Source organism: Phodopus roborovskii, unplaced genomic scaffold (genome assembly GCF_943737965.1).
Source record: "Phodopus roborovskii unplaced genomic scaffold, PHOROB, whole genome shotgun sequence".
In the NCBI taxonomy this organism is placed as follows: Eukaryota; Metazoa; Chordata; class Mammalia; order Rodentia; family Cricetidae; genus Phodopus; species Phodopus roborovskii.
Window position 1 is genome coordinate 34073437 of NW_026126416.1, and position 21395 is coordinate 34094831.

General features: G+C 36.9%; 1 protein-coding gene and 1 pseudogene across 1 annotated transcript in view; both read right to left on the reverse strand.

The window, feature by feature from the left end:
• Positions 1–1508: 1508 nt before the first annotated feature.
• On the reverse strand, positions 1509–1815 carry LOC127221233 (60S acidic ribosomal protein P1-like; annotated as a pseudogene).
• A 3161-nt stretch (positions 1816–4976) lies between these two features.
• Positions 4977–21395, reverse strand: part of Knl1 (kinetochore scaffold 1) — a 39792-nt gene continuing 23373 nt past the window's right edge. Inside the window, exons 8-18 of the mRNA XM_051183689.1 lie at positions 20579–20695; positions 18973–19060; positions 14667–14744; positions 14420–14459; positions 12622–12723; positions 11089–11189; positions 10289–10357; positions 9415–9524; positions 8369–8487; positions 6669–6791; positions 4977–5167 (exon numbers count right to left, since the gene is read on the reverse strand). Of these exons, the coding sequence (XP_051039646.1) occupies positions 5068–5167; positions 6669–6791; positions 8369–8487; positions 9415–9524; positions 10289–10357; positions 11089–11189; positions 12622–12723; positions 14420–14459; positions 14667–14744; positions 18973–19060; positions 20579–20695 (1047 nt within the window). The 3' untranslated portion in view covers positions 4977–5067. The remainder of the gene's footprint in view (positions 5168–6668; positions 6792–8368; positions 8488–9414; positions 9525–10288; positions 10358–11088; positions 11190–12621; positions 12724–14419; positions 14460–14666; positions 14745–18972; positions 19061–20578; positions 20696–21395) is intronic.

Below are 21395 nucleotides of genomic sequence, written 5' to 3' on the forward strand. Positions count from 1 at the left end.
CCAGTATTTTATTATTTTTGCATCAATGTTCATGAGGGAGGTTGCTCTACAATTTTCTATCTTGTGTCTTTGTGTGGTTTGGATATTAGGGTAACTGTAGCCTCCTAAAAAGTTTGTCAATGTTACTTCTGTTTCTATTGTGTGGAGTAACTTGAGTAGTATTGGTATTACCTCTTCTTTGAAGTTCTGATAGAATTCTGGGCTAAAACCATCTGGCCCTGGGCTCTTTTGGGTTGGAAGACTTTTGATTACTGTTTCCATTTTCATAGGGGTTATAGGTGTCTTTAATTTATCTAGTCTTGATTTAATTTTGGTATGTGGAACTTATCCAATAAATTGTCCCTTTCCTTTAAGTTTTTCAATGTTGTGGAGTGCAGGTTTTTGAAGTATGACCTGTTGATTCATTGGATTCCTCAGTGCCTGTTGTTATGTTTCCCTTTCCAATTTTTGCTTTTGTTAATATGGATAATCTCTCTCAGCCTTTTGGCTAATTTGGATAAAGATTTGTCTATTTTGTTGACTATCTCGAAGCACCAACTCTTGGTCTTATTCTTTGTATAGTTTTGTTTCTATTTTGTTGATTTCAGCTCTCAATTTGATTATTTCCTTCTGGGTGAGTTTGCTTCTTTTTGTTCTAGAGCTTCAGTTGTTTTGTTAATTTGCTAGTGTGGGGTTTTCCCAGTTTCTTTATGTAGCCATTTAGTGCTATGAAATTTCCTCTTCCCACTGCTTTCATTGTGTCCTATAAATTTGGGTATGTTAGGCAGTCATTTTCATTGAATTTTAGGAAGTCTTTATTTCTTCCTTGACCCAGCGGTGATTCAGTGGAGCATTGTTCAATTTCTATGAGTTTATGGGCTTCCAGCAATTAGCATTGTTGTTGAATTCTAACTTTAAGCCATCATGATCTGATAAGATACAGGGAGATATTCCTTTTTTTGTTGATGTTTGCTTTGCTACTGAGTATGTGGAGAATTCTATAAAAGGATTCATGAGGTGCTGAGAAGATAAATTCTTTTAGATTTGGGTGACATGTTCTATAGATGTCTATTAAACCCACTTGAGTCATAACATGTTCCTTTGTTTCTCTATTAAGTTTCTGACAGACCTGTTCAGTGGTGAGAGTGGTGTGCTGAAATACTATTACTGTGTGGAGCTTGATGTGTGAGGTAGGCTTTAGTAACGTTTCTTTTATTTGTTCAAAATTGAGACTTCATCTTAATGAAATTTTCCTGTGACGAATATGAAATGCCCTTCATCTCTTTTGACTAATTTTAGTTTGAAGTCTATTTAGTTAGATATTTAGGATAGCTAAACCAGCTTGTTTCTTAAGTCCATTTGATTGGAAAAATCTTTTTCCAACCCTTTACTCTATAGAGTAATGGCTGTCTTTGAGGTTGATATGTGTTTCTTATATGTATCAGAAGGATGGATTCTATTTTTGTATGCAATTTGTTATCCTGTGTCTCTCATTTTTTTTTTTTTTTAAACAGGTTCATCTTTTGGACATTTTAACAAGAGGCTTAGTCAAAAAGACCAAAGCCTACCTATGTCATCATCAGATTCCTCAGATTCTTCTTTTTGCTCCCACTTTTTTCTCCTCAGCTGGGGCAGCAGCAGTAGAGGGGGCAGGACCACTGGCTGGCGCAGCTCCAGCTGCTGGAGTAGGTCCACCAGCCCCTACCCTTTGCAGACCAGTAAACCATTGTTGACATTGGCCAAGGCCTTTGCAAACAGGCCAGAAAGACTCAACATTGACACCAGGTGAAGAATGAGGGCAGAGTAGATATAGGCGAGCTCAGAGACCGAGGCCATGTTATGGACTGCTGGCACAGTGCTAACGGCCAGATGAAGTGAGGGCCTTACTCCAACTTGGCCTTAGCTTCCTTGGAAGGACTGAGCACTTTGGCAGCAGTTGAGGAAAGGCCCTATGCCTTTTAATAAGCAAATTGAGTCCATTGATCTTAATGGGTAATAATGACCAGTGATTGCTAGTCAGTTACTGTTTTTTTATTGTTGTTTTGTTTTTGACTTTTTGATGGTATTGTGTGTGTTTCCCTTCTTTTGGATTTTCAGGTTGGTATTATCTATTGTTTGTGTTCTAACTTCCTTGTATGGCTAACTTCCTAGGGTTGGAGTTTTCCCATCTAGTACTTTCAGTAGGGCTGGATTTGTGGATAAGTATTTTTTAAATCTGATTTTGTCATCGAATATCTTGTTCTGTCCATTTAAAGTGAAAGCTTTGCTCAGTATAATTGTCTGGGCTGGCCAGCATCTGTGGTCTCTAAGTGCTGTATAACACCTGACCAGGACCTTCTGGCTTTCATTGTTTCCATGGAGAAGTCAGGCAGAAGCATGCTTGCCTTTATGTGTTACATGGCTGAGGTTCCAATGGTCAGATAGTTTCTGCAGGCCTGGTGTAATGCGCCTGGTGTAACTCGCTGGCCCTCTCCTGGCACCGGTGGCTGTGCTCATGCTCTTCTGGTCCTAGCTGCCTGGCCTTCCTTGCTCAAGCTCTGCCAGTCCTGGTGGCCTGGCTAGCTGTGTTCACAATCTTCTGGTCCCATTGTCCTGACCTGTCTTGCTCATGCTCTTCTGGTCCTGGATGTCTGGTCCTCTGCACTCCCATTGTCCCATTCCCAGGGGTCTCACTGTTTTTGTTTTCAGAGACAGTCTCATGTAGCCCAAACTTGCTATCTAGCCAAGGATGACCTTGAACTATGTGTGTGTGTGTGTGTGTGTGTGTGTGTGTGTGTGTGTGTGTGTGTGTGTGCCTTAAGCATGCCCATTGCTCATGGAAGCCAGAAGAGGGCCAAGGATATCCTAGATCCTATAGACAGTTGTGAGCCACCATGTGGGTGCTGGGAACTAACTCTGCAAAAGCAGCAAGGACTTGCAGCCGAGCCATTTCTCTAGTCCCACAACAAAACACTTCTCTTTTTGTCTTTTTTTTTTTTTTTTTTTTTTTTTTTTTGAGACAGGGTTTCTCTGTGTAGCTTTGGAGCCCGGAACTAGCTCTGTAGACCAAGCTGGTCTCTAACTCATAGAGATACCCCTGCCTCTGCCTCCCAAGTGCTGGCATTAAAGGTGTATACCACCGACGCCCAGTGACAAAATACTCTTAATACAGATAGTAATTATAAAGGATTTAAAGTAATCAATGCACTTTAATAATGAAAAAATCCTTGAAGAAGAAATAAAAGAGAAACAGAGGAAATATAAAAATTGCCAAAATTCTAAACAGAGGAAAACACAAAAACCTACATAAATACAATTATATACTCCAAAGGCAGATACCATCATTAAAATCTAAAGCATTCTTGGAGCAGGTTTTCAAGTTTAGAAAACATATAAATAAAATAAAACCTCTTAGACATATAGGGAAAAAATAATTCCAGTCAGAAGGATAAATTAAATTGTATGGGAAACAGATAATACTGGTAACTTTACAAGCTTTTTTTAATGGATCTCTAACACTTAGTTAAGTCAAAAGAGTTCTGCATTGACTTTTGAAACATAAAAGACCATGATCTTTTGATGCATAGCTCAGAAGTAAAAACTATCAAAAAAGTAAGATAACATTTGAGGAACCAAAAGTAATTTACCCTAATATAAAAAGTAAAAATTTACAACAAATAGACTTGAACATAGTTTAGAATTAAATATAAAAGAAAGAAAAGTTAGCATGATTGTGATTTGACTAGTATCTGGGGAAAACTCTTTTCACATTTGTCTACATCAGAGACAATACTATCCATTTACTAAATAATTTATATATTGCTTTTACATATGAAAAAAGTGGTTTTATGGGTGCTGGAGAAATGGCTCAGTGGTTAAGAGCACTGGCTGCTCTTCTAGAGGCCCTGAGTTCAATTCCCAGCACCCACATGGTGGGTCATAAATGTCTATAAGGGATCCAATGCCATCTTCTGGTGTGCAGACAATAGATCCATATACATAAATTATTATAAGTCAATAAATCTTAAAAAAAAATAAAAAGTGGTTTTAGGAAGCAATAGTTTTTTTATGATTGTGAGAAACTAGTGTTGCAATGTGATGCTGTTTTAAATGTCACTATTTAATAAAAAAAGATTAAAATTCTAGCTGTAAAGGCGTATTATCTCTTTACTACATATATCATATTTCACAAATACAAAAACATTCAAATATTTACATAATATGTCAAAATGAATGAATTTTTCTTGGGAGAAGAAGAAAACATTAATAGGCACTGTAGAAAAAAATATCAAGACTCTCAAGAAAAGATGGTAATCATTGCAATAGTTGAGTGCTTCTGCTTTTTCTTAATAGCATTTCTGAAATGAAGAAAGAGGATGAGTAGTTTGTAGATGGAGACATTCTATTGTTTTTATTGAGATAAATCTCACTGTGTTAATCATACTGGTTTTGAAGTCATGAGATCAAGTCATCCTCCTGTTACAGTATTCCGTTCCACTCTGTATGTTCTACTCTAGACATAGATGCTAGGCAAAAGTCATAAAAATGCAGAAGCTCTAAATAGGAGAAAATGGCTAATCTCTGTGTCAGTAGTCCTACCTCCTCGGAAAAGTTACTCCTTAAAGCTTATAGTAAGGGAAATATCACACTTTTAAGAATTGTTTTTGTGGCATTAACCCTAGGGCTTCATGCACACAAGTTAAGTGCTCCATCAGTGAGTTACATTATAGCAAATTTTCCAGATGTCTAATCACTTAACCTTTAGTATAAAGATAAGCAAGTTGATACCTGGTATTTGAGATCTCACCATTTTTGGCTAAGTATTTTAAAACTAATGATACAAATTAACTGTGATGTTATCAGGAGGCATTCTGCTAGTTTTATATGATGTTAAGACATAGGATAAACAGCAATGGTTACCCTAATGTATCATTTAAGTACTTCATCTGTTTTTCCAACCAGGTCTCATAGGCAGCCCAGGCTGGCCTTGACCTTGTGATCTTATCTCACCCAAGTCCTTTGATTACAAGAGTGCACCTCTATGCCTGGGTAAACGCATTTCTTCCTCAGTTGTTACAGCTGTAATCTCTGGGTCTTATGGTAAAAGTTTCAGTCCTTAAGTACATCTTGGTAAATTTGCTTGACTACATTCTTCAGGTAGTTGTCCTCTAAAGGTACTTTAGATATAATTGCAGCAATTTCATCATGGCTAGAAAGGACAAAAAGGTATTAATTACTTTTCCTGAAAAGCTTACACCTGTCTCAGATTCAGGGGTATTCATATCCTTGGTTACTACCTCTTAAGCTCCTAAGAAGCACAAATTAATATTTCTTGAAACTGTATTCTAAAATAAGACAGAAAAACAAATTCTGAATATAATTATAAAGTATCTTGACCTGGTTGCTTTTTTTGTTGTTGTTTGCCAACAATGCTAGAGATTAAACATAGGCTCTTGTATATGCTAGGCAAGCATTCTACTGTGGGGTTTAAAAAAAAATTTTTTTTAATTTAGATTCATTTATATGTATTTTATGTATATGGGTGTTTTATATGCACATTTGCACACCAGAAGAGGAAATTATATCCCATCAGACTACAGTCAAAGACAGTTGTGTCCACCATGTGGATGCTGAAAATTGAACCCAGGACCTCTGGAAGAACAGCCAGTGCTCTTAGCCCCTACCACTGGGTTTTATCTCCAAACTCCCTAATTGCTTTTAAAATAAGATTTATTTTATTTTTAATCATGTGTATAGGAATGGCACATGCAAAGATTGGTGCTAGAGCAGTGCATTAGGTCCCCTGGAGCTAGAATTACAAGTGGTTGTAGGCTGTCCTATGTCATTGTTAGGAAATAAACCTAGGACTTCTGGAAGAACAGTAAGCATTCTTAACTACTGAGCCATCTCTCCAGGTCCTGTTTTTCCTACCCCACAATGTTTTTGTGTTTGTGCATGTATGCACATGTGTATATGTGTGTGTGTAGACCAAATTTAGACAAAATGTGTCTTCCTTAGTTGTTCTCCAACTTATTTTTTGAGATGGGACTTTCACTGATTGGCTAGACTGCATTGCTAGTGACTCTCAGGTTCCTGCTGCGAATACCCTGAGAACAGGGGTTATGTATGTGTACCACTGTACCCTGCTTTTACATGTGTGCTAGGTTGGAAGACAGGTCTTTATTCTAGTGTGGCAGGCTCTTTACCAACTGAGTATCTCCCTAGTCTCCAAGTTAATTTCTTTAGCTATAAAACTCTAAACTTTTGTTGTTTGCTTATGAATTTAAGGAGGACAGCTTCTAACATGCTACTTCTGATCCTGCTACCTCTTCCTCTAAGGTTGGTGGGATTACAGGTGTGCAGCACTAGTATATTCAATTTACATGGTGCTGAGAATGTAACCCAGGCCTTGGTGCATGTTACCAAACTAAGTTATACCTCCAGTTCTAAAATGTTAACTTCTTGATTCCTGTCTTACTGAGAAGTGTTGAGAAACTGAAGCCATTATAAAAAACTAGACTGGATTCCAACATCCACTGATGACAATAGTAGTATCACTCACTTTCGAAGAAAAAATACTGGATAAGGAAGTGAGAAAAAAGTGACACTTAACTCTGAATGTGTTTGCTCACACGTTAAAGGACCTTTGAAATGAAATAGGAAGTGTACCAAAGTAGCTGGAACTTCTATCGAGCTGGATATTTACTTACCCAGTGTCCCCAAGGTGATTTTGAATGGTGAATGGTAGTTGGGTCAAGGGATAATGGGCTGAGAGAGAAAAAGTTATCTCAAATTTTGCAAATGCTGCAGAACTGGAGAATAAAAGTCTCAATCTATAAAAGACAAGATACACAATTAAAAATATAAAACAAAATAGATGAAATTATGAACATATTTGTCTTTTATACTTCCATATGAAATTTAGGTGGCTGTTATTTCTTGCCCTTATCAAATAGAAAGGAAGGTAAAACATCTGGAACAAGATATTATTAAAAAAGATAATAGTTACTTCCTAATTGACAGTAATGAAATACATTAAGAGTGTGAGTGTGTGTGTAAGACTCGGGGAGGGAAAGAGAAAGGAAAGAGAGAGATTGTACAAGTATGCAAATGAACAGTATGTGTGGAGATCAACATCATGGGTACTGATCCTCAAGTATCTTCCACCTTTTGTGTGAGACAGGGTCTCTCAATATTCGAGAATGTCAACACAAAGGCTAGGCCAGTTGACTCAAGATTCTAAGGATCCATTTCTCTTTGCCTTCAATTTTTCCACTGCTAGGATTACAAGTGCAGGCTGTGACACTAGGGTTTTTTTTTTTTTTTTTTTTTTCCCTTTTTTCCTTCCTTCCTTCCTTCCTTCCTCCCTCCCTTCCTTTCTTTTCTTGTCTGAGACAGGGTCTCTTTATATAACCCTGGCAGTCCTGGAACTTGCTATGTAGACAAGGTTGGTCTTGAATTCAGAGATCCTCCCAACTCTGTCTCCATAGTTCTGGGATTATAGACATGTATCACCATGCCTGGCTCATACTGGACTTTTTAAAGCAAGCGTTCAGAGAATCTCAACTCAGGTCTTCACACTTACAAGTAATTCTTGGCACACTCTGGAGGTTAAGGCAGGAGGATGACAATACTTTTGAGGTCAGTTTGGGTTACAATGTGAGCTGTTTCAGGAAGAGAGTGATGACACCTTGATAAAGGTGTTCCCTGCTCTTTCAAAGGAATGAAGTTAAGTTCTCAGCATTACATCAGGTGATTCATAGCTGCCTGTAACTTCAGCTCCAGGGGATTCAATGCCTTCTTCTAGCCTTTTCTGGCACTTAAACACATGTGTATACATTTATAAACAGACAAATACATGCAAATGTAAAATAGAAAAAAAAAAAACCAAAGTGAGATGGTGCATACCTATAATCCCAGCATTTGAAAGGCAGAGGTAGAAGGATCACTACAACCTGGACAGAGTGGACAACATCTCAAAGCATTAATTCTTGATTACTATTATTGCTTGAAACATATCCTTTTATATTCATATGTTGAAATACTAACTTTGATTATATCAAATGTGACCATACTTAGAAATCAGGTCATTGAAAATTTAATGAGTTAAGATGAGGTTCTACTGCAGCAGAGTGGTCCTTTGTCTGGTATGACTGGCATGCTTATTAAAAGGGAAATTTAAACATAGACATAATGAAAGAATACCATGTGAGTTTAGGTTCCCAAACAGTCAGTAAACTATCACAAATTAAGAGAAAGGCATGGAAGAGTCATTCACAGCTCTTAGACCACCATCCCTACTAATACTGATCCCAGACTTGTAGTCACCAGAACATTAAAGTGATTAACTTTCTATTTAAGTCCTCAACTTATAACACTTTATCAGCTACAGAAAACTGAATATACTCACTCAGCATTATTTACGTTTATATCCATTAGGCTATAATTTGGCCCCCATCTCTTTAAAAATTCAATCTCCTCTCCAAGAAGTCTGCAATGGTTCACTACCAGTGACAGTTCTTGAAGCATCTAGGAAAAAAAAAAAAAAAAAAAGAACAAAAAATTAACTCTGTGTGTGTGTGTTTGCGTGCATGTGTGTGTGTGTATATATATGAAAACATCATTCTGAAACACATTATTCTGGGATTTAGGGATATAGCTCAGTTAGGAGGAGTTCAGGCCTAGTGGCTGGAGACATGGCTCAGAAGTTAAGATTTTCAGAGGACTTGGGTTTGAATCCTAGCACCCACAAAATGGCGAACAATCATCTGTAACTCCTGTTTGAGAAGAATTTGATGCCTTTTTCTGGCCTTGTCATACAATGCACACATGTACTCACAGATATATATGCAGGCAAAATATCTATAAACATGAAATACAAAATAAATCTAATCATCTAATCAGGTGGTGGTGATGTATCCCTTTAATTCCAGCACTGGGGATACAGAGGGAGGCAAATTTCTGGGTTTGAGGCCAGCCTGGTCTACAGTGAGAGAGAGAGAGAGAGAGAGAGAGAGAGAGAGAGAGAGAGAGAGAGAGAGAGAGAGAGAGAGAGAGAGAGAGAGAGAGATAAGAAATTCATGGTTATCCTTTGCTAAGCTACTGAGAGACTGTCTCAAAACAAAACCAAATAGCAACAACACCCACATTATTTTGAATGTGAACTAAAAATATTAATTACAAAAACTACTAGGCTGTGATGGCATATGCCTTTAATCCCAGCAGAGGCAGACAGATCTCTGAGTTTGAGGGCAGCCAGGTCTACAAATTGAGTTCCAGGACAAGAGCTACAAACAAAAACAAAACAAAATAACTTTTCAATGTTTAATAATACCAAAAATATCGAACAATTACATACATTTAAAATATCAGGGTACTATTATGTTTGTAGAATTTGAATTCTGCTGTTTGGAATACATAGTGTAAGATTCCTTTAAACACTCTATCAGACTTTACCTGGGGTACCTGATGTTGTGTTGTGCACTTCTCCTTCCAGGACTCCTGTTCCTCTATGTACTGAAAAATAAGTTTATGAACTAAAACGGAGGAAGGAGGAGCTTTATCTTCTGAAGAAGGAAAAAGAAAAGGGTATTATTTTATTCATGTATTTTAATAAGGTATATTACATAAACTAGAAATACTTTCAAACTAATAACTGCACAAGACTTTTTTCTTTTTCCTTCCTTCCGTTTTTTCTTTTTCTTTTTTTAAAATCCACACAGGGTCTCTCTCTGTGTAGCTCTGGCTGTCCTGAAACTTGCTTTATAGATCAAGCTGGCCTCAAACTCACAGAGGTCTGCCTGCCTCTGCCTCCCGAGTGCTGGGATTAAAAGGCATGTGCTGCCACCACCAGCTATTTTTCATTTTCAAATAAGTCTATAAGAGATTTAGTTACATAAGATATTCTATAAAGCTTTAAGCTTAAACATATAGAACAGTGCTTGGTAAAAGCATGAATTTAAATGGAACATATTTCTGAGTTCAAATCTAGGTTTTCTTTACTAAGTAATTGTAAGCATAACATTTAATTTTTCTGATCTGTAGTTCCCTTACTGATAAAACACAGAAAATACTATCTACTTAAAGCACTGATACAAGTAAGAAATGTGCCTGGCACAGAGTAAATACCTATAATGCTAATTTCACAAATAGAAATAACTATTATTAATCATTGTTCAATATCTAATAATAATAAAATAATTCCTTTTAAAATCTACTCAATATTTAGAATGCTATACAAGCAGTTTTGTGTCTAAAATACATTTTAAGGACAAATTATTATACCTATACGTTACCAACAAAATTGGAGGCTTAAATGTTTTGATCTTACCATCTAACAGAGATTGAAAATTGAGCTCATTAATCTTCCTGTAAGCCTTGTCCAAGAAAGGGCAACCATCTAAGGAGAATCAGAAAAAGAGATTTTTCTTTATCTCCTCTATCATTTCATTGGGATCTTACATAGCTTCAAAGTCTTATGTAGCCAATGCTAACTCTGAATTTTTGATTCTCTTTTGTCCATTTATCTATTGAATTATAGGTACTTATCATACCTACTTTATGCAGTGCTAGGGATTGAACCAAAGGCCTTGAGTATACCAGGGCAAGTGCTTAACCACTGAGCTAAATATATCCCCAGGCTAGTTCTTCATTTTTAAGCACAAAAATTAAATCAATTAAGACTAACAGCAATTCAAATAAATTCTCACACAGAGACATAGACACAAACACATACACATTCACACACATACACAGATAGAGTAGGGAGGGGAAGAACATTATTTGGATAGAGAGAATTTTGTCATCTAACTTAGCAGCAGCTATATTTTCATTCTTATTGTTTGTTTTTGTCATCTAAGACAGGATCCTGCCCCAGCCATGCTAACATGCTCAGCTTTTTCACACTAGGATAGCAGTAGAGTATATATAAAGTTGGCACGCGGAGTCCCTGGGTCAAGCCCTGGGGAAGCAAACTTCCCCAAACTATTATCACTAAAGTAACCGACCCTTCTAAGACTCTCACAGTATTACCATTTTGTCAGTAATTATTATAATTGAATACATGTATTTGTCTTTAGTGAATGCAGCCATGTATTTCTCGAAGAGGATTATTTTAGTTTTGCTACTTACCTACTAGTTCTCCAAAGGTGATGGTAAGTTCTATTGTGTCATAAACAAAGGTAAATACAGCTTGATCATCACTCCACTCAATGACATCCCACTCAGAAAAACTAGAAAAGGATAAACATGAAAAACAAGTAAATCTATCATTTCCTTCTTCCTTCCAGTGCTGGGGATCAATACAGGAAATTACTAGCCCAAATGAAAGATTTCTAACACCATTCAAATAGTATCGATAGCAGCTACTGTTTTTGTTCCTCACTGAATTGGAAAATAATATTTCAATTTAAATAATTTGAATGGCCAAGTGGGGGGTGGTTTACACATCATTTTCAATTCTAGCCCTTGGGAGGCTAAGACAAGACAGATTGCCTTGAGTTTTAGCTCAGCCTGTGTTATACAGTGAGGTATCTCAAAATACAAAACAAGCACTCACTTGGCAACATACATACTAAAATAAGAAGAATATAGGCAAGATTGGTCTGACCATTGTGCAAAGATAATACAAAAATTTGTGTAACATTCCACATATACACATGGAGACTGACCACCAATGAAGACATTTTGAGGAAAAACAACATAAAACAAAACCCAGAGAAATGATGATTGTACAATCTTGTATTTTGTTGGCTGTTTACTTTTTTTTTTAAGTTCTTGCTGTGTGTCCCTGTGGTCCCTAGTACTTGCTATATAGATGAGGCTGATCAAGAACTTACAGTAGTACTCCTGCCTCTGCCTTCCACATGCTGGGATTACAGGTATGTTTAACCATACTTGATTCAATCTGATATATCTGAAAGAAATCAGAACTCAATCTTGAGTCATATATTGGGGGGAAGGGGGCCTATTTTTTATGTGTATATGTATGTGTCTGAGTATATTATGAGTATCACATAAATGCAGGAAGCTGCTGAGGTCAGAGGACTGGGACTGGAGTTACAGGTAGTTGAGAGCTGTCGTATGGATACTGGGAAGTGAACTAGGTCTTCTGCAAGAGTAGTCAGTGTTCTTAACCACCAACTAGCTCTTCAGCCTCAAAAAATAGTTAAAGATATTTTAAACTCAATCTATGGCCCTAAATGTTTTGAAATACACTGACTTTCTTTTTAAAGGCTACAGCATACTACAGGTCAGTGGTTCTCAACCTATGGGTCTTGACCCTTTCACAGGGGTTGCCTACAACCATTGGATATTTACATTTTGAGTCTTAACAGTAGCAAAATTACAATTATGAAGTAGCAACACAATATTTTATGGTTGGGGGGTCACCAAGACATGAGGCACTGTATTAAAGGGTCATCACATTAGGAAGGTTGGGAACCCATGCTATAGGTTTTTAAAGCCCATAGCAATTGCTGGGCGTTGGAGTGTGAGTGTTCTTGAGAAGCTGAAGCACAAAGACTGCTTGGACCCAGGAATTCTAGCCAGATTTGGCAACATAGGGAAAGCCCAACTCAAAATATTAAAAACCCTCCAAAAATCTATAGCAGCATATAAGGCACAGGATAGAACAGAAACTGGGTAACACTTGCTTTTTCTTACCTTATTTGATCCAGTAATTCTTCAGTTTTATTTGTTTGTTCTTTTATAAACTCTATCTGAGCAAGGGTCTGTGTTTTCTGTGCCTCTACTTCTAAGAGCTTTCTGCAAATAAAATCAAGTATTCACAGAAAAACAAAGTATTTGTTAGTGATCTCAAAATAGTAAAAAATGTTTAGAGGATGACTCAGTTAATAATAAAAGTTTCCTTGTGAAAGCTAAGGATCCAAGTTTGGATCCCTGATACCCAATGAAAGCCAAGCAAGGTTGTGTATGTCTGTAACCTTAAGTGTTGGAGGCTCAGAGAATGACGGATGCTGATGTTAGCTAGTGAGCCAGTATAACCAATTTTGAGCTCTGGGTTCAAGGAGAGGCTTTGTTTTAAAAGCTAAGGTAGAGGCTTGATATGGTGGTTCACATCTTTTATCCCAGCATTCAGATGGCAGAAACAGGCAGATCTTTATGGGTTCAAAATCTGTCTTATCTACATAGTAATTTCCAAATCTGCCAGAGTTACATAGTGAGACCCAGTCTTTACAAAAAAAAAAAAAAAAAAAGTAAGGTGGAGAGAAACAAAGAGGTACCTGATGTTACCCTCTGGCTTCCACATACATGCAGGTACACATGTACACATATACACTACAAATATATAAACTATATATTATCTGTCTTATGATGAAGAGTTATAAGCTAGATAGCTGTCAATGAAATATTTTTTAAAAAACATTAATATAGGTCTACTTAGAAAAGGTATATATTGGAGCTGGAGAGATGGCTCAGAGGTTAAGAGCACTGGCTGCTCTTCCAGAGGTCCTGAGTTCCATTCCCAGCAACCACATGGTGGCTCACAGCCATCCTTAATGAGATCTGGTGCCACCTTCTGGCATGCAGACATACATGGAGGCAGAATGTTGTTTACATAATAAATAAAATGTTAAGAAATCCATGGAGAGATTATTTTTTTAAAAAAAGATAAGGTATATATCATTGTCTCTCAATTTCGGATCAAAGAAGATATCTTTGGGATTCCATGTTTTTAAAACATAATTATCAAACTTTTATTTTCATTATAAAAATAAATGCAATATGTAGATGTATAAAAATGTTCATCTTGAAATATATAACCTTTATGCATTTTTGATTATTAAGTTAAATGTATCTAACAATTTGGAAAGTATTTTTCTAAGATTTTTATTTATTTTTTTATGTACATTGGGTTTTTAACTGACCTTGTGAACTGTCGTGTGGGTGCTGGGAATTGAACCCAGGTCCTTTAGAAAAGCAGCCAGTGCTCATAACCGCTGAGCCATCTCTCTAATCTGAAAGTCTTTATCTTCAACATTTTAAAAAGATTTACTAGTTTTAAGTACACATGTATGTACCTGCGTGAGTTTATATGCACCATCACATGTGTGCAGGAGCCCAAGGAGACCAGAAAAACACATCAGAACCCCTGGAACTGGAGTTACAGGTAGTTCTCAGATTCCATGTGGGTGCTGAGAATTCAACCAGGGGCCTCTGGAAGAGCAATTAGTGTACTTAACTGCTAAGCCATCTCTTTAGCCCCTTAGAATGTATTTTTAATTTTCTTTTATTATGGGTGTGTGTGTGTGTGTGTGTGTGTGTGTGTGTGTGTGTGTGTGTGTGTCTGTCTGAGATAGGATCACTATGTAGCTTTGGCTAGGGCTAGCCTGAAGCCCCCCATGTAGACCAGGCAGGCCTAAAATGCACACAGATTAAATCACAAGTCACCACAGATGGGAACTTATTTTTTTTTTTTAATATTTAACTGTCAGCTGACCTTTGGAGTTCCTCCTCTTCAGCTTTCAGCTGTTCCAGTTCTATGAAAACAAAACAAGCAGAAAGTTGCCACAAAAATCATTTACTTTACTAGAAATTCTGACCTAATCTCATTTAACATGTAAACGAACACAAAATTCTTTCTTCACTGGACTTATCTTCGTTTTTTGAGGCAGTCTCTGAGTGTTGGGATACAGGTATATATCACTAAACCCACTGGATTTACCTCTCCTATCTAAGTCAGTTACCTTTCTCTGCATCTTTCATTTCAGAATCCCATTCTTCCATAGGGTCATCTTTCTCTTCATTCTCCAAATTCCTAGTTTCTACAGAAACATCAAACATGAAAGAAACTCCAATTAAAAGCAATACATTAAATATGGGGGATAAAAGAGTAGATGGCTCAAAATGAAGTATTGGGAATATTTACAAATATTCATCATCCTGTGCTAATAAAGACCTGAACTATAATTTTGTAGACTTCTGGTATCAGGTAAGTGAACTCTGAACTAATGGCATCTGATTTGTACTTAAAAAAAAAAAAAAAAAAGATTGTGTGTGTGTGTGTGTGTGTGTGTGTGTGTGTGTGATGTAAGCACTTGAATTCAGAAGAAAATTTTGGGAGTCAGATCTGTCCTCCCTTCATGGGTTTCAAAGACCAGAAACTTTTGGACTTTCTCTAGAAGGGTTTTGCAGACATTGTTCAGGTAAGCCATAATCTTGTGACCTTCCTGCCAAAGACTCCTAAGTAGCTAGGATTACAGGTGTGTCACCATGCCCAGTTCCAAGTAGCATAAAAAAATTTTTTTTTCTTTTTTGAACAGGGTCTCCTGGAGCCCAGGTAGGCCTCACTGAGTAAATTGATGATGACTCTTGATCCATCTGTAACTTCTAATTACTGGGATTAGAGGCATGTGTTACTATACCAACTCTAAGCTTAAACTTTACCAACAATTAACACCCTCCCCCCCCCTTTTTTTTTTCTTGAGATAGGGTTTAATTAGGCTTGGAACTTATTATATGGACTCTAACTCAGACTTTATAGTGCTTGCAGATGTATACCATAAGAACCAGCTTGCATGTATTTTTCATCTAATCAAACCCTTATACCACCATTAGTGCTTAATATACACATCACTGGTTCACTAGTGATGAAAATAAACAGAACTCCTTATAAGGCTATCCTATGTCTAGCCCTAATAAAAAAAAAAATCTAGCTTTGTTTTAGATCACATTCCGTTTTGTTCTCTATTCTAATCTGGCTCTACCTTCAAACCCATTTAGTTGGTATATTTTCCACATAAGAGTTTTCTGCACATATTCTGAATAGTTTATCGTGTGTTCTCTGTGTCTAGGGGAGGGGTGGCGCATGCCCACACAAGTGTGCAGGGGCATCTGTGGTTTGTTTTTTAGTCTTTTTTGGTGTAGGGTTTCTCTGTGTAGCTCTGGCTATCCTGAAACTTGAGATGTAGACCAGGTTGGCCTTGAGTTCAGAGATTCGCCTGCCTCTGCATCCTTAGTGCTGGGATTAAAGGTGTGTACTACCATGCCTGGCCTGTAGGGTGTTTTTGGGTTTTTGGAGACAGATAGTTTTGACTTCTGGTGAATTAGGTGTTTTATTAAAAATTCACTCTGTAGCTTGGGTTGACCTCACACTCACAGCAGTCCTTCTGATAGGATTAGAGGTGTGTGTGATTTATGCCTGGATTCTCTTATATTTTACTTTTTATACTCCTATTCATCTTTCAGATTTTAACTGAAAAGTCTCTTCTATACAGGGAAGGCTGCTTTGATCTCTTAATCTTAGGTCAGATTTCTATTGAAGTATCACATCACCTTTAACATTTTCTACTATAAAATTACTTTTTGGGGTGAAGGTGTTTTTGGTTTCTTGAGGAAAGGTCTTATATTACATAGGTAGCCTCAGACTCCATTTCCTATAGGCTGAAATGCTAAGTGTGTAATACCACACTCAGTTTGTCTACAGTTGCTTCTGGATTAAAAATTCCATATGAAGCTGGGCATGGTAGTACATGTACTGGGGAAGTGAAAGAGGATCAGGAGTTTAAGTCCACTCTCAACTACTTACTTAGAGGTCATTCTAAAAGAGATGATATCTTGTCTGTGTAAGAAAAAAAATTGGTCCACAAGGGCACAAATTATTTTTTTGTTTGTTTGTTTTCTAGTGTGCTTTTATTACTGAGTGAAACACACTCAGCAGATAAAGTAAAACCAAGCAAATTGGCTAGTGAGTAATGAAAGAAGAAAAGGGTAGACATTTATTGCTACCTAACAACCCCAACTGTTGGGTTTTTCTCCTGTTTTTTGTTTGTTTGTTTGGTGGTTTTTCGGGATAGGGTTTCTCTGTGTACCTGTCCTGGAACTTGCTCTGTAGACCAGGATAGCCTGGGATTAAAGGCTTCCCTGCCAGTTCTTAACTGCCGAGTCATCTCTCTCGTCCCTCTCTCTCCACTTGTTTAATGGATCTCATACTATTGGGGCAAGTCTGGAACTCAACAATGTAAATCATGCCAGCCTTGCAGTCAAGGTAATCTTCTTGCCTTTGCCTCCCAAATGCTTTGATTACAGGTGTTGAGACACCAATCTTTTCGTTTTTGTTTTTGACACAGGATCTCATGTACCTCAGCGTGGCCTTGAACTTATTGGTAGCTGAGGAAGACATTGAACTTTTGTTCTTTTAGGCTCAACTTTTGGAGTGCTGAGATCACAGGCATACATGTACATTCACACCTGACTTCATGGGTTGGTGTTGGGAATGGAAACACTTAACACCAACTAAACTACTTCCCTAGCCCTGTTTTAAGGATCACAGCTTGGTAAACAAGTTGAATGGAAATGGAGACATTAAATATATGATAGAAAGAGAAATCAGTAATGTAAGATTCCTGAGAAGACATAATAGAAATTAAGTTTATTTATTTATTTAAGAGCCAGAATCTTGCTATGTAGTGCTGGCTAGCTCAGGCTGGCCTCATTTGTAATTAATTCTTCTGCCTCAGTCTCTGGAGTACTGGCATTATAGAGTATGCAAAATCAGTTTAGATGGAAAGATGGGCCTCAGGGAAAAGAAACGAAGGATGAAAGAATGAATAAACAGATTAAAGGTCTGATTTCTTTGATATTAGAAAGTTTGGAAGTTTTAGTCTGATGACCTCTGATTTCTTTTATTGTGAAATAGAAACTAATGAGCAGAGGTAAGTAACTTTAAAACTACTATATATATTCATATATTCATTTTCAATTAAATGCAGGACACATGTATTATACACTTTCACTGTGCAATCATACTGCTAGAGACTTAAAGAACATGGAAAAAAAACATGCCTCCATGGAATTTACAAATTTTTAAAATTTTATTTTATGTGTATGTCTGTGTGTGTGTGTAGACACAGGTGTGCATGTGCTTGTACATATATGTGTGCGCCTGTGATGCCAGAAAAGGGTGGTGGATCCCTTGAACTAGACTTACAGGCAGCCATCATAACCTGACCTGGGTGCCGATGGGTTAGTTTGAGTAAGAGAAAACAACACAGGAGCTAAAAGGAAAATCTGTGAACAGAATCAGAGACAGGTGGTATAATGTCATACAGGTTAAGTCTTCTGACTTCCATATTGTCCTCTATGGCACATGCACCCCCAAAAACACACAAAAGTGAATAGGGGTTGTAGAAATGGCTCAGCAGTTAAGAGCACTGACTGATCTTCCAAAGGACGAGGTGGGTACTAGGACTTGTTGTGAGCTGTAATGTGGGTGCTAGGAATCACAAGTCCAAATCAGGGAGGGTCTGGCACCTTCTTCTGGCCTCCATGGTCACTGTATGTACACAGTGCACATGCAGGCAAAATACCCATACACTTAAAATAAAAATAAATATATCTCAAAAAATAAAGAACCTCAAAATTATACACATTCGGAAACAATGAAACAAGTGTGATTAGAAAACAAACAAAAAAACCACAGTATACTGGACAGAGGTGCCCACGTGTAACTCCAGCACTCAGGAGGCAAGGAAGGAGGATCACAAGAGTAGCTTAGGGGAATTCCAGCCCAGTCTGGGCTACACAGAAAGACTGTCCCCAGAATAAGCAAAAACCTACAAGATTATGGTATAGATTTAAGAGCTTTGAAAACTGACTTAATTTCTTGGGCAGCTCTTCCTTACCGTATTTTGGATGATTATAGTAAACAAGGTTTTATTACCTTTATTTTGTGTGAGGGATATGTACTATAGCATGGCCTATAGAGATCAGAGGAAAACTGTGAGAATAAGTTCTCTTCTTCCACCACATAGGTCCTAGAAAATCAAACTCAGGCATCTCATTAGCCCAAAAAAGGGGTTTAAATTTACCCCAATTTAAGAACTGAAAATGCTAAAATAGCCAAGTAAGACCTAATTTTATACCTTATAGAAGCATTTACAGAAAATCACCCTTTAACTTTGTGTAGTTCCAGGGGTTGAGCCTAGGGCATGATAGGCAAACATTCTATCACTGAGATCTATTCCCACCTGAGGAAAGCATCAAATACTTTACCTATTTCCACTTCAGTGAGACAATTACTGATCTTCTTAAGTATGTTGTCCATCTCATTTACTTTTAACTGAAGTTTCTTCTCCTCATTCTAAACAAAGATTATAAAGCTTAATAATAGTTCAATTATTATAATAATTTATCTTTATAATATTCAATTATTGTCACAATCATAAGTGGCAACACAGGAACTGAACATGTGGGTCACATGATCTACTACTGGTTTTTATTCCTATCTATTTTTGTCCACTTTTTATTTAACAACAAGGTCTTGCTAAATTGTCCAGGCTGGCCTTGGCCTTGAACTTGTGATATCCCTGCCTTAGACTTTCAAGTAGCTGGGATTACAGGCCTATGTCACTACACTGGCATGCACAGGCAAATCTTAAAATTAAGGTCAAGCTAGGTGTTGGTGGCGCAAGCCTTTAATCCCAGCACTCGGGAAACAGAGGCAGGCGGATCTCTGTGAGTTCAAGGCCAGCCTGGTTTACAGAGTGTGTTCCAGGACAGGTTCCAAAGCAATACAAAGAAACCCTGTCTCGAAACAAACAAAAAAACAAACAAACAAACAAAAATAATTAAGATCAAGACTTTTAGTTTGGACTTAATTTTTTTAAAATTTAATTTTAAAAAGTAAATGAGTTAATTCTTTATTTCTTTTCATTATAGCATTTCTTTTGTATATGTGTGTTTCATGACTATGGATATTACTATTTATTGCTTAAAAGGATTTTCTTTTCTGTGATCAGATAGATATAGGAAACACTGGTCAAACAGAATTACAGCCTTTTTACTGTGATTTTTGTTTGTTTTTGTTGTTGTTGTTGAAACAGGTTCTTGCTATGTGGTACAGAATTTATGGTAATATTCCTGCCTCAATTTCCTATAGGTATGTTGACCAGACACAACTATATTTTTTTTATCCCACTTATTTTTCATGAGTGCTCAGCATGCATACCTGCACGACAGAAGAGGAAGTCAGATCCTATTACAGATGGTTGTGAGCCACCATGTGATTGCTAGGAATTGAACTCAAGGGCCTCTGGAAGAGCAGTTATCTTTCCAGGCCCCCCCCCTTTTTAAAATTTTTATTTCTGTAAAAGAAGATACTATATACAACGTTTCTATACTTATTTGCTAGTAAAACATTTTATAAAGCAGAGCTACCTTGCTTGCTTGCTCTTGTACAGATCACTGGCAGGAACATCCCACTCCTGTCTTTCAAATGGGAAATTGGACAAACGCTAATAAGCAAATTCTACCACTGAACTACATTCTCAGCCCTACATAGAGCTTTTTTAAACAGAAAAGGATAAACACATATACATGCAATTGATTATAAATATAAGGAAGATAGTACTGCCATATGTATGAATGGGGAAGACAAAATCACAAATAGTTTATTTCAAAATAAGTATGGATGACAAGACATAGCCCATATTAGTAACTATATTTCATTTTACTTATAATGCCAAAGTTTGAAGCTTTTGATTAATAGAATCTCACTTTTTATAAACAAGCTTTTATAGCAACCCTCATTTATGTCACTTAAGAAGCATTCTTCATATTTTACACTATAAGTTGTTATATATTAATTATCTTGAATTACCTCAGCTGAATGCACCAATTTGTTATACAGAGCCACTTTTCCTTGATGAGTGAAGACTTTTGTCATCTTGGTATAACGTGATTTCATTTTGTTCAGGTAAATCCCATAGGTCTTTAGCTGTATGAGAGAGTTAAAGAATACATTGTACTAAAAAACAAGATAATTAAGGTCTGGGAAGGCAGGTTAGATTGCCTGTCCTAGTTTTTGACTAATCTAGATTCTGATTCCTAAAGCAAGAATTTTCCATGTGCAAATTTAAATCCCTGGCGGATCTGGAACTCATTATAACAGACCACATTGGTTTTAAACATGTGTTCTTCTAGCCTCTGTCTCTAAAGTGCTGGGATTATAGGTTGTGCAATCACACCTAACTTCTGAATATCTATTTAAGAATATAATCAAAGATCTCAGTTTTGGTTGTTGCCTTTAATTCACTTATTCATTTTACAGACTAGAAAAAGACTGGCTCTTAATTAACAAAACATTATATATTAGTGTACATGTAAAATGGACTAATAAATAGCTAATAAATGAAAGAAAATCTTCATTTAAATCTAAGAGAAATCCCTATAAAAAGGAGGGAATATCATATGTATTTTGCATGCTAAATTAATCATTATACATTGAAAAGATTGTATCTAACAGTTACTTGGTAGTAATGAGATAAGGCTACAGTGGCACACTACATCTAAAACTAAATTAAAGAACTCCATACCATAATAACAGTCTTATTTCCTTCCTTCCTTCCTTCTTTTCTTTTCTTTTTTTGAGACAGGGTTTCTCTGTGTAGCCGGGGCTATCCTGGAACTAGCTATGT